Genomic DNA, 13,120 nt, shown 5'->3' with positions numbered 1-13,120 from the left:
ACTGTGATACTACCTTTTTTTTTTGCTTTTTTTTGCAATGGTGATTTTAAACACAGCTATGAGGTACAACACTTAAGTCTTCTGGATTAACCTTTTATACTAAAGTATTTACAAAAATTCTATACTTTACCAAATTATTTCACAAACGATTGAAACATTATCTGCACCTTTCAAAGTAAAAGGTTTTGGTGGTAAAAATTAGTTACCTTATAGACATGATTTTATGCAAACCATAATAAATGCCACAGGCATCAAACATTTGTTTCCAACTGTACTTTTCCTAATATTTCATGAAAATTTGTTGTTCACTAAATTGGAAACTATTAGTGTGTTCAAAACATACAGCTGTAAGGGCAAAAACTGTAGAGGAAGACAGAGATTGGAATACACCCAGCAAATGATTGAGGACATAGGTTGCAAGTGCTACTCTGAGATGGAAAGGCTGGCACAGGAGAAGAATCCGAGGTGAGGCATCAAACCAGTCAGGACACTGGTGACTACGAAACAGTACACTTTTTTTGTAACAAACTGAATATTTTGTAAAAGCTAAATATATGCTGTTCTTTACACGTGGTATATTTTAGAATCCTTAAGTTTCTATTTTGCAACTTTATAAAATAACATTTACCATTATTTTATTCCTTTGAATTTAGTAAGAGTGGAAAAAAGAGAACTTAACACAAAATTGTTAAAAATACAAAAGCTGAATGTCATTACAGTAAGTAATTTGAACAATACAGAACCTGTAAGAATTTCATGTTTTAATACAGTATATGGAACTGAAAATGCATCAAATTATGAGTCAATAGCATCAACATGTGCATCAGTCCTTGTTTCAAGTGTGCCTACAGCAAGTCGTCTGCGCGTGTTGTCGGTCTCTAAAAAGTACTCGTTAGTGCTAAAAATCTGAATGGTGTATTTTTACTGTTATAAGTTAAAACATGAAATAAAACATGCCATTATATTGTGAAAACATGTCTTCACTTTGTTAGTAAGAAACAAAGCCCTGGATCATCTCCTAGCAAAATAATGAGCACTGTATTAACATTACTGATCATGTAACTTTTTTGTAAATCATTTCTCTTTCCTTGGACTTTAAAAATGTACTACATTAGCAATTTGTGAAGAAAAGAGGGGTGCATAATTTGGGTACAAAACCACAAGAGTTGTTTTTCACATAATTTTGGAAAGATGACCATTTCACCATACACACAGGATTTATTCAATAAATGAGTTTTAGGTTTCATAATCATGCATTCTCTTATTTCTTTTTATGTACGGAATAAATTACATTTTCAAGGACTTTCTCTCTCTGTGCATTAAATTTGTTCATAGGATCGTGTTGTTGCTGTTCTTTCCAAAAAATTCTTAAATTTTACTTTGATAGTCATCGGTCAGCATAACAAACATGTTGGCTGCCAGCTTTTAAACCTATGCATTCAATTTATTGTTAATACTTCACAGTGTAGATTGGTCATTTCCTAGTATGTGATTTTCTTCACTGTCACACTACATTTGCTCTCAAATGATTGAAAAGTAATTTTGTATTGATCTACGATGAGGAGTTGTGCCTTGTGTAGGCTATTTTTGTGTTAACCAAAAGATTATTAATCACACTACTATGTAGCTTTATTCAGAAGATCCTGCTCTGCTTTTTTTAAATGTTTATCTGTCAGCTTTCCTACATGTCCGAAAATTTTGAAATGTCTTATTTGTGCTGGCCATCTTTACAAATTCTTTTCATGCTATTGTGAACTATGAGATTACTTACTTTCTTCATACATTTCTCTCTATCTTCCTAACTCATAATATGTGCATAATGATTACTTTGATTATTAAGTCACATTGTACTGGACAGAGAGTTTTGGTTAGCATTAAGCACTTCACATACAATTGGTGGTTGAGTCACATCTTATGTTTAAACTTATCTCTAATTTCATACTTGGTCCACATAATTTCAATGAATCTTTTCATGTGTTACCAGTTTATTAGTCAACAAAAATTCTTTTTCCTAGCATATAATTTGATTCCTTTTGTAATATAAGGCTTTTTTATATCATATCAATGTTGTACTTTATTCTTTTCTCAGGAAAGCAGCTTTCAACACTGACAAAAAACTGTAAATAAATACAGCAAATTTGGAGCTGAGATATCAACACATACTGGGAGGGCCACTGATAGTGACTGGGCCAAATATCTCACGAAATAAGTATAAAACGAAAAAACTACAAAGAACCTAACTCGTCTAGCTTGAAGGGGGAAACCAGATGGTGCTATGGTTGGCCCACTAGATGGCGCTGCCATAGGTCAAACGGATATCTACTGTGTTTTTTTTTAAATAGGAACCCCCATGTTTATTACATATTCGTGTAGTACGTAAAGAAAGAAATATGAATGTTTTAGCTGGACCATTTTTTTCACTTTGTGATAGATGGCGCGGTAATAGTCGCAAACGTATAAGTACGTGGTATCAAGTAACATAGCACCAGTGCGGACGGTATTCGCTTCGTGACACATTACCCGTTTTAAAACGGACTGTTTACCAATTGCGGAAAAGGTCGATATCATGTTGATGTATGGCTACTGTGATCAAATTGCCCAACAGGCGTGTGCTATGTATGCTGCTCGGTATCCTGGATGACATCATCCAAGTGTCTGGACTGTTCACCGGATAGTTATGTTATTTAAGGAAACATGAAACCTGCAACAAATGATGATACCCAAGTAGGTGTTTTAGCTGCTGTCACGAGTAATCCGCACATCAGTAGCAGACAAATTGCGCGAGAATTGGGAATCTCAAAAACGTCGGTGTTCAGAATGCTACATCAACATCGATTGCACCCGTACCATATTTCTATGCACCAGAAATTGCATGGCGACGACTTTGAATGTCGTGTACAGTTCTGCCACTGGGCGCAAGAGAAATTACGGGGCGATGACAGATTTTTTGCAAGCGTTCTATTTAGCAACAAAGCATCATTCACCAACAGCGGTAACGTAAACTGGCATAATATGCACTATTGGGCAACAAAAAATCCACGATGGCTACAACAAGTGAAACATCAGCGACCTTGATGGGTTAATGTATGGTGCGGCATTATGGGAGGAAGGATAATTGGCCTGCATTTTATCAGTGGCAATCTAAATGGTGCAATGTATGCCGATTTCCTGTGTAATGTTCTACCAATGTTACTACAGGAGGTTTCACTGCATGACAGAATGGCGATGTACTTCCAACATGATGGAGGTCCGGCACATAGCTCGCGTGCGATTGAAGCGGTATTGAATAGCATATTTCACGACAGGTGGATTGGTCGTCGAAGCACCGTACCATGGCCCGCTCGTTCAATGAATCTGACGCCCCTGTATTTCTTTCTGTGGGGAAAGTTGAAGGATATTTGCTATCGTGATCCACCGACAACGCCTAACATACATCAGGGCATTGTCAATGCATGTGCGAACATTACAGAAGGCGAACTACCCGCTGTTAAGAGCAATGTTGTTACACGTATTACCAAATGCATTGAGGTTGATGGACATCGTTTTGAGTCTTTATTGCATTAATGTGGTATTTACAAGTAATCACGCTGTAACAGCGTGCGTTCTTAGAAATGATAAGTTCACAAAGGTACATGTATCATATTGGAACAACCGAAATAAAATGTTCAAACCTACCTACATTCTGTATTTTAATTTAAGAAACCTATCTGTTACCAACTGTTCGTCTAAAATTGTGAGCCATATGTTTGTGACTGTTACAGAGCCCTCCACCATAAAGCGAAAAAAGTGATCCAACTAAAACATTCATATTTCTTTATTTACTACATGAATATGTAATAACAAAATGGGGGTTCCTATTTTAAAAAAACGCAGCTGATATCCGTTTGACCTATGACAGCGCCATCTAGCGGGCCAACCACAGCGCTATCTGGTTTCCCCCTTCAAGTTAGGCAAGTTTCATTCTTTGTAGTTTTTTCTTTTGTCGCTTATTTCGTGAGATATTTGCCCTGGTCATGATCAATGGACCACCCTGTATACCAACATCCAGTTAGCTTCCTGTAAAACTGCCTAACATTTCTTTTGCCTGTTAATTACTCTGTTATCCATGATATGACTACATAGTAATCGGTAATTTATCAAGTACGGCTAGTTGTGCAACATCGTTATGGAGGCCATTCACAACTGGGCAAACTTTTATATTACTCACGCAGTGTTCACCTACAAGTGAGTTGTCAGTTACTGTACTGATTTGCTCTGCAATTCTGGCTAGAAAAGGAACAACAGAATTCTGGTTGTAAGTGCTGTAAGTTCTGTATCTTTTTCCTATCTGCATCTTCCAGAAAATTAACATTAAACGCTCCATGGACTATCATTTCCTTTCTTTTGTTGGCTAGGTGACAGTGACAATTCAAATTTATAAAAATTCCAGACAATTTTTCGGTGAAGATCTACATACTGTAATAATTTAAAATTACTTTTCCGGTAGTAGCAATTCACAAGCCCTTCCAATTGTTCTTTTGATGGTCACTACACACAAAAATAATGACTTGATCAACTCATTGAAACTGTCAATTTTTCTGCTGCACCTCACTGCTCACACTAATTTCAGCCCTTTGATAACACTGTCAAGTGCCTTCTCATAGTCTAACACAATGAGTAATTCACACAATGATTGAGGTACAAGATCCATGTTCCCAGTGCTTTGCATGTAATGGCACTGTTTAGCAAAGCTCATATTAGATGCCAAATTGCTCAAATAACAAGTAACTGATGTGAAGCAATGGATTTATACCCCTCCAAAAGGAAAACTATTTCTCATATGCTGAACATATTAAAGAGGCTAATGAAGAGCACAATTCACCTTTTATGACTGTTATAAATCACCTAGTGCACCCAGAGAGCAGAGAAGATATGGATAAACCACACGTTATCAATTTAGAATTTGACCAAAACCGGCCATCAATGTCTTCAACAGCTCAGTGTGTTCCATGGTCAACAGTTCCCAACAAAAAACAGGTCCCTGGAGAATTTAAACTACCACTGCTTCTAAAATCAGTATGTTTAGCATTAACATCATTTTAAAATTTCATACAAGGGTCTCAAAATCGAGACAAAAGGCTCGCAGTTCTACAATGGAAATGGGAAAGTTGAAAGCAACTAGGGTATTGTACTTGTGAGCACAAGAGAGACTACAAGTGGGTAGAGGTAGCAACTACACTAGGGCCTTCAGAGATCAAGAAAAGAAAAAAGGAGATGAAAAATTCAGTTATGAATGAAATGTAGAAGAATCCAGAAACGAAGCTGGTGAAAGCATGTCCTGCAGTATTTCATATCTGGAGCAGTACATGATGTGCGGTATTATGTGAAGGCTAGTTTTAATGTGATGCTGAAGGGGAATTGTGTGCCCTGTGCATAATGTGTTCATTGTGAGCCCATGCTGACTGTGCAGGGGCCGAGAAAATTATATTTCTGACTACAGTCATCAGTTTAAGCAAATTATTCAAAAATAGATTGTAAAGGTAATTAAATTCTGTAAACTAATAATTACTGACATATTTTGAATGTAATTATGTGTATTTAATGTATTATACAACTACTATAAAATTTCAATAATTTTTCTCTCATTTAATGTGTGTGTACATGTATTTTTAAGCATTATTTGGTATTTTGTAGAAGAGAGAAGGTTTAGGCAACCATTCTCAAAGCTGCCAAAGTGTAATGTTCAAAAAGAATTATCTTTAAAAATCATCTTTTTGTAAGTAAAATATATAAAATAACATTCAGGGCTTTTGTAGCATAGCTTGTTTCATGCTAAACACACTGGTACTTCCAAACAAAATCAATAAAATGGTGGGCTGCAACAGAAACCACTGGGGCTCAGAGCATGAAGTCAGATGCAAGTTAAAGTAGCATCATCTTTACTACTAGAACATCAAGACTTCATACTACATTCCATATACTGGTAAACTAATGAAAACATTCTGTGTAACATATTATGTGAACATTAAATTTATAATACAATCCACACTGAATACTGCATACACCAGCCAATTTTTTATGCATTAAGAGAAATTGCTATCCCATCTTTCTGCACAAATATTGTTTCCTAGTAAAAAGCATGATGAAACATATGCAAGTGAAAGTATCTCCATAACCAAATTTCGTAATAACGACCAGGAAACTGCATAATTTACAAAACATGAAAAAAAACTGACATACATGGTAATGATTTAATGGGTGGATATTAGAACAGACGAGTGTTCTGCTAGTGTCGTTATGAAACAGCAGAACACATAAATTATTTCTGGTCTATCAGACCATCTATGTCAGATTATAAAAGTTAAAGCTTGTGTAGAGGAAGAATCCAAACTGCATGTATATAAAAGAGTTTACTTTCCATCAGCTTTGCAAGAATTTTCTTTACAGTTAACATGTGGAGGCTGGAAAGGAGTTTATGCAGAAACTGAAGTGAATAGGAAATTCTCCAACTTCATGTGTTAGTTTTAGCTAAAATTTGAAGGAACATTCTCCCAACCATTAATTCCTATTGGAACACCCACCAAAAATAAAAGGATAACTAAAGGAATCAGAAAAATTGCCAATGATAGGTTGATAAATTTAGCCAATAATCAAAGTAAAGCTACATGGGCTGTAGCGAAACAAAAAATTGGAACCGTGAAGCAGATGTGTACAAACACACAAATCAAAGGCATAGAAAATTTAGCGAGTAACCCAAAAGAATTAAATTATGTGAATATATCTAAAAACAAAGATGATGTGACTTAGCAAACGAAAGCGCAGGCAGGTTGATAGATAAACAAACAAACACAATCATACACACAAAATTCAAGCTTTCGCAACCAACGGTTGCTTCATCAGGAAAGAGGAAAGGAGAGGGAAAGACGAAAGGCTGTGGGTTTTAAGGGAGAGGGTAAGAAGTCATTCCAATCCCGGGAGCAGAAAGACTTACCTTAGGGGGAAAAAAGGACAGGTGTACACTCGCGCGCGCTCGCGCGCACACACACACACACACACACACACACACACACACACACACACACACACACACACACACACACACAGTCACAAGCAGACATTTGTAAACACAAAGAGTTTGAGCAGAGATGTCAGTCGAGGCGGAAGTGCAGAGGCAAAGATGATGTTAAAAGACAGGTGAGCTATGAGCGGCGGCAACTTGAAATTAGCGGAGGTTGAGGCCTGGCAGATAACGAGAAGAGAGGATATGCTGAAGGGCAAGTTCCCATCTCCGGAGTTCTGACAGGTTGGTGTTGGTGGGAAGTATCCAGATAACCTGGACGGTGTAACACTGTGCCAAGATGTACTGGCCGTGCACCAAGGCATGTTTAGCCACAGGGTGATCCTTATTACCAACAAACACTGTCTGCCTGTGTCCATTCATGCGAATGGACAGTTTGTTGCTGGTCATGCCCACATAGAAAGCTTCACAGTGTAGGCAGGTCAGTTGGTAAATCACGTGCGTGCTTTCACACAAGGCTGTGCTTTGATCGTGTACACCTTCCGGGTTACAGGACTGGAGTAGGTGGTGGTGGTGGTGGAAGGGTGCATGGGACAGGTTTTACACCAGGGGCGGTTACAAGGGTAGGAGCCAGAGGGCAGGGAAGGTGGTTTGGGGATTTCATAGGGAAGAACTAAGAGGTTACGAAGGTTAGGTGGATGGCGGAAAGACACTCTTGGTGGAGTGGGGAGGATTTCGTGAAGGATGGATCTCATTTCAGGCCAGGATTTGAGGAAGTCGTATCCCTGCTGGAGAGCCACATTCAGAGTCTGATCCAGTCCCGGAAAGTATCCTGTCACAAGAGGGGCACTTTTAGGGTTCTTCTGTGGGAGGTTCTGGGTTTGAGGGGATGAGGAAGTGGCTCTGGTTATTTGCTTCTGTACCAGGTCGGGAGGGTAGTTGCGGGATGCGAAAGCTGTTTTCAGGTTCCCAGAATGAGATTTTCACTCTGCAGCGGAGTGTGCGCTGATATGAAACTTCCTGGCAGATTAAAACTGTGTGCCCGACCGAGACTCGAACTCGGGACCTTTGCCTTTCGCGGGCAAGTGCTCTACCAACTGAGCTACCGAAGCACGACTCACGCCCGGTACTCACAGCTTTACTTCTGCCAGTATCCGTCTCCTACCTTCCAAACTTTACAGAAGCTCTTCTGCGAACATGCAGGCAGAAGAGCTTCTGTAAAGTTTGGAAGGTAGGAGACGGATACTGGCAGAAGTAAAGCTGTGAGTACCGGGCGTGAGTCGTGCTTCGGTAGCTCAGTTGGTAGAGCACTTGCCCGCGAAAGGCAAAGGTCCCGAGTTCGAGTCTCGGTCGGGCACACAGTTTTAATCTGCCAGGAAGTTTCATGTTTTCAGGTTGTTGGTGTAATGGTTCAGGATTCCAGACTGGAGCAGGTTCGTTTGCCACGAAGACCTAGGCTGTTAGGAAGGGACCGTTTGATGTGGAATGGGTGGCAGCTGTCATAATGGAGGTACTGTTGCTTGTTGGTGGGCTTGATGTGGACGGACGTGTGAAGCTGGCTATTGGACAGATGGAGGTCAACGTCAAGGAAAGTGGCATGGGATTTGGAGTAGGACCAGGTGAATCTGAAGGAACCAAAGGAGTTGAGGTTGGAGAGGAAATTCTGGAGTTGTTCTTCACTGTGAGTCCAGATCATGAAGATGTCATCAATAAATCTGTACCAAACTTTGGGTTGACAGGCTTGGGTAACCAAGAAGGCTTCCTCTTAGCGACCCATGAATAGGTTGGCGTATGAGCGGGCCAACCTGGTACCCATGGCTGTTCCTTTAATTGTTGGTATGTCTGGCCTTCGAAAGCGAAGTAGTTGTGGGTCAGGATGAAGCTGGCTAAGGTAATGAGGAAAGAGGTGTTAGGTACGGTGGCAGGTGATCGGCATGAAAGGAAGTGCTCTATCGCAGTAAGGCCCTGGACATGTGGGATATTTGTGTGTAAGGAAGTGGCATCAATGGTTAGAAGGATGGTTTCTGGGGGTAACAGATTGGGTAAGGATTCCAGGCGTTCGAGAAAGTGGTTGGTGTCTTTGATGAAGGGTGGGAGACTGCATGTAATGGGTTTACGTGAATACCTACTTTAGCAGCATTGCAACAAAGTTACATAAAATTTTTCCAAAAAGTGTTAACTAACCAACACAGAAGCATATAGCTAACTCAATGGTATTGCTTCTAACTACTGAATACAAATCATGGAATGTTGTAAGGCAATTAAAGAACAACATCTCGGCAGGCAGCAGGTTAAGATGAAATCCCAATGTGTGTGCCGGAGGGGGGATAGGGGTACCAAAGCTCCACTAACAGAAATTATAAATCAAATCTTTGAAACTGGTTGCTTCCCTGTCTGAAACATCCAAAAATTTTACCAGTTCACAAGAAGGGTGATATAGGACAAATTGTGAACTACTGGCCAATAGCCCTATTGTCATCCTTTTCGAAAGTGATAGAGACAATAATGAAGAACAGGCTTATTAGCTATCTAAGCAAATTCAACCTAATCTGCAATGACCAGTATGGTTTCAGGCCTGGCAGAGGCACAGAATCCGCAATAGCATGAATCACAAAAGCAGTTTTAGAAGCGCTAGATGAAAACAGCTATGTAACTGATCTCTTCCTAGACCTGCCCAAGTTAGAGGCACTAGGAGTAAGGCGAGTGGTTAACAAATGGTTTCATTCATATCTAGAAAACAGTACAGTCAGTAGAGATCACACACGTCTCGAGTGAATAAAAGTACATTGAGAAAAATATATCAGATCCACAATATATCAATATTGGGGTCCTCGAGGAAGTGTATGGGACCCAGTATTGTTTCTGGTATATATATGATTTCCCACAACATATCAGACATGGAGAGAAGATACTGTTTGCTGATGACAGCAACATATTAATCAGCAGTAAGACACCAGCACAAATGCTGGAAAGTTCTACTGAAGTGCTGAGGAATGTCCACAAATGGTCACAGGAAAACAAAGTAACAAACATCCTAAAGAAAACAAATACACTACACTTTAAAGTGAATAGGAAACAGAGTCCCTTAAATTTAAAACTAGATAACATCTCCTTAGATGATGTGCCTACAACAAAATTCTTAGGGTTGCACATTGAGAGCCAAATGGAATGGAATGAACATGCTATGAAAGTCTCAAAAACGATATCCATGACATGTTATGCACTTAAAGAGTCCTTGCATCCGCATGCAGTGGTGAATGTCTGAGAAATGTATAATTTAAGTATGTTCATTCAGTGTTCGGTTACCATATAATTTTCTGGGGAAACAGTGCTCAGAATTTACAAAAAGTGTTTAAAATGCAAAAGTGAGCAGTAAGAATTACAACGAAAAGCAGTAAGTGGGCCCACTGCAGAGAACTTTGCAAAATGTTATAAATTCTAACTGTTCCTTATGAATTAATATCCTAAACCATAGTGTATATCCAGAAAAATACAGAAAGGTGTAGTACAAATAGCAGTTTTCATAACTATAGTACAAGAACAAATCATTGTCTTCATATAGACATGAAAAATAAACATAAGACTTAAACTGTACATCTGTATAACAAACTGCAGCAGAAAATAAAAGAAACAGATAATATGTACTGCTTCAGGAAAAAAAATCTTAAACTGTATTTGCAGGAACACTGTTTTTATACTATACGTGAATTCCTTAGTAAAAATGATTGTAAATAACTTATAACTCACAATGTTTAACTACATGTAACGAAAAACTGTATAAATAAATATGTGAATGTATACATTTTAAAATGTCTATGGATAAAAAAAAGAAAGGAAAAAAATTGTGAACATGTGATTTAAAGTGCACACTATTTCTTACCTTCACTCTCACTGATTCTTTCAATGGCATGATGCTATTTTCATATTCAATTTCTCTTGGAATTCCTTTGATACCTATGTGTTGCTCATTCCCTGTAAAAAATATGACAACCACAAAGTAAATAGGGATTCAATTTGGGATACTAGCAATTACTAATTGAATAATCCAGTATTACATTTTAGAGAATTACAGCTGTTACTGCTGCATTATCAAAGCTACTCTCGTGAAATAGGCTAAAGTACTTAAAAAGAAATGCCATAAATATGTATACATGGCAAGACTTAAGAAGAGCACCCACCCACAAACTGGGACAGACTGCATAAACACAAATAAAAATTGTATCAAATAAGTACCAGATATGGAAGTCTTTGAAAAAGAAGTAGTGGTTTCAAGTAAGGTCGGAACACAATTAACCTTTTATTGTGAAAGAATAAGTGAAACACATTGGTTTTATATTTCTATATATGTTATTTTAAGCCAAGATCACTTGCTGTGAAACAGTTTATTTCATGACCGGTTTCAACAGTAACTAGCTGTCATCTTCAGATTTTTGTATCTCCCAGAACTGTAACTACACATCAGTCTTATCAACATATTGAGAACATGCTCAAATTATAATAATACAGTTCCACACTGGTTTGCCAAACACATAAAACATGCCAAGTAAAATATCCATAGCACTAGTAAGGAGTGCAGGAGGAAAAAAAACTCTTACATCAATAATGAAGACCCGCTGATGACGACGAGACTAATGTACGGTTATATTTCTGATCGATTCTGAAAATCCAAGGATGCTGACAGCTAGTTACTGTCGAAACTGGTCATGAAATTAACTATTTCACAACAAGAGGTCTTTCTTCCTAATAATATATATTAGATCACCCCAACTAATGCCTAGACAGAAGGCTACGCAGTGCAAGCAAATGTTGACAAGCAATAGTTTCGCAAGTCAATGGTGTTGAAATTATGGAAGGAAGGACACAATGCTGACCAGTGGGATAAGGATATCATGTAGAACAAAGCAGGAATTATATCAATATGTTACAAGTAGACACAATCAAGCTACAGTAGCTCATTACAAACAGCACTGTAAAACTAAAAATTAAACTCCGTCCGAAAGGGGCCCAACGGTACTGACTGACCGCTATGTCTTCCTCAGCCCACAGGAGTCGGTTGGTTTGTAGGATTAAAGGGACCAGACTACTATGGTCATCGGTCCCTTGTTCCAAAAAAAAACTCCTAAAGAGAAGAAAAACGACCAACAGGAAAGACAGCAGACGACACAGGACAAGAAATACTCAGACAAAGAACATACAAAACAAAGTAACACCACACAGCGTGTGGCGGTGGTTGGCAGACCATAGGGATAAAAAAGGAAAAGCCAACCACCGAGAACACATTAAAAACTCAGTTTAAAATCGTAGGCCAATGGCCAGAATCAACACAATACAATAAAATGAAACAGAAACACTCAGATTAAACGATAAAAACCCCCTTACTGAATAAAACGTAAAACTAATTCAGCCGTAGCAGAGTCATCTGTTAAAAGCGCAGGGAGTGTGTCAGGCAGTGCGAACGACTGCCTGAGCACAGCTAAAAGTGGACAGTCCAATAAAATGTGGACCACTGTCAAAACAGAGCCGCAGCGACATAAAGGTGGGTCCTCACGTTGCCATAGGTGGCCGTGCGTCAGCCATGTGTGCCCAACGCACAGCCGTCAGAGGACAACAGACTCCTCGCGAGAGGCCCGCAAGGAGGAGCGCCACACATCGGTAGCCTCCTTGATGGCCCGAAGTTTGTTTCGTGAAGGCAGGGCGCGCCATTCAGTGTCCCAAAGGTCCAGAATTTTGCTGCGTAGGAACGCTCACAAATCTGTCTCCGGGAGGCCAATGTCCAGAGATGGTGAACTGGTGGCCTCTTTCGCCAGGCGGTCAACATTCTCATTGCCAGGTATCCCAACATGGCCTGGGGTCCACACGAAGACCACAGAGCGGCCGCAACGCGCAAGAGTATGCAGGGACTCCTGGATAGCCATCACCAGACGAGAACGAGGGAAACACTGGTCGAGAGCTCGTAAACCGCTCAGGGAATCGCTACAGATAACTAAGGACTCACCTGAGCAGGAGGGGATATACGCTAGGGCACGAAAGATGGCGACCAGTTCAGCAGTTTAAACACTGCAGCCAGCCGGCAACGAACGTTGATCAGAATGGTCCCCTAGAGTTAGTGCATAACCGACATGA

General features: G+C 39.4%; 1 protein-coding gene across 3 annotated transcripts in view; it reads right to left on the bottom strand.

Annotated features, from left to right (window-relative positions):
* The window catches only part of LOC126335388 (transport and Golgi organization protein 11), a 78,626-nt gene that overhangs the window by 33,021 nt on the left and 32,485 nt on the right, over positions 1 to 13,120 (bottom strand). For all 3 annotated transcript variants that reach the window (XM_049998612.1, XM_049998613.1, XM_049998610.1), the window contains exon 3: positions 10,878 to 10,969. In XM_049998612.1, the coding sequence (XP_049854569.1) occupies positions 10,878 to 10,969 (92 nt within the window). The remainder of the gene's footprint in view (positions 1 to 10,877; positions 10,970 to 13,120) is intronic.

Source organism: Schistocerca gregaria, chromosome 2 (genome assembly GCF_023897955.1).
Source record: "Schistocerca gregaria isolate iqSchGreg1 chromosome 2, iqSchGreg1.2, whole genome shotgun sequence".
Lineage (NCBI taxonomy): Eukaryota > Metazoa > Arthropoda > Insecta > Orthoptera > Acrididae > Schistocerca > Schistocerca gregaria.
Note: the sequence above shows the minus strand (reverse complement) of the source record. Positions and strands in the feature narration are given on the sequence as shown.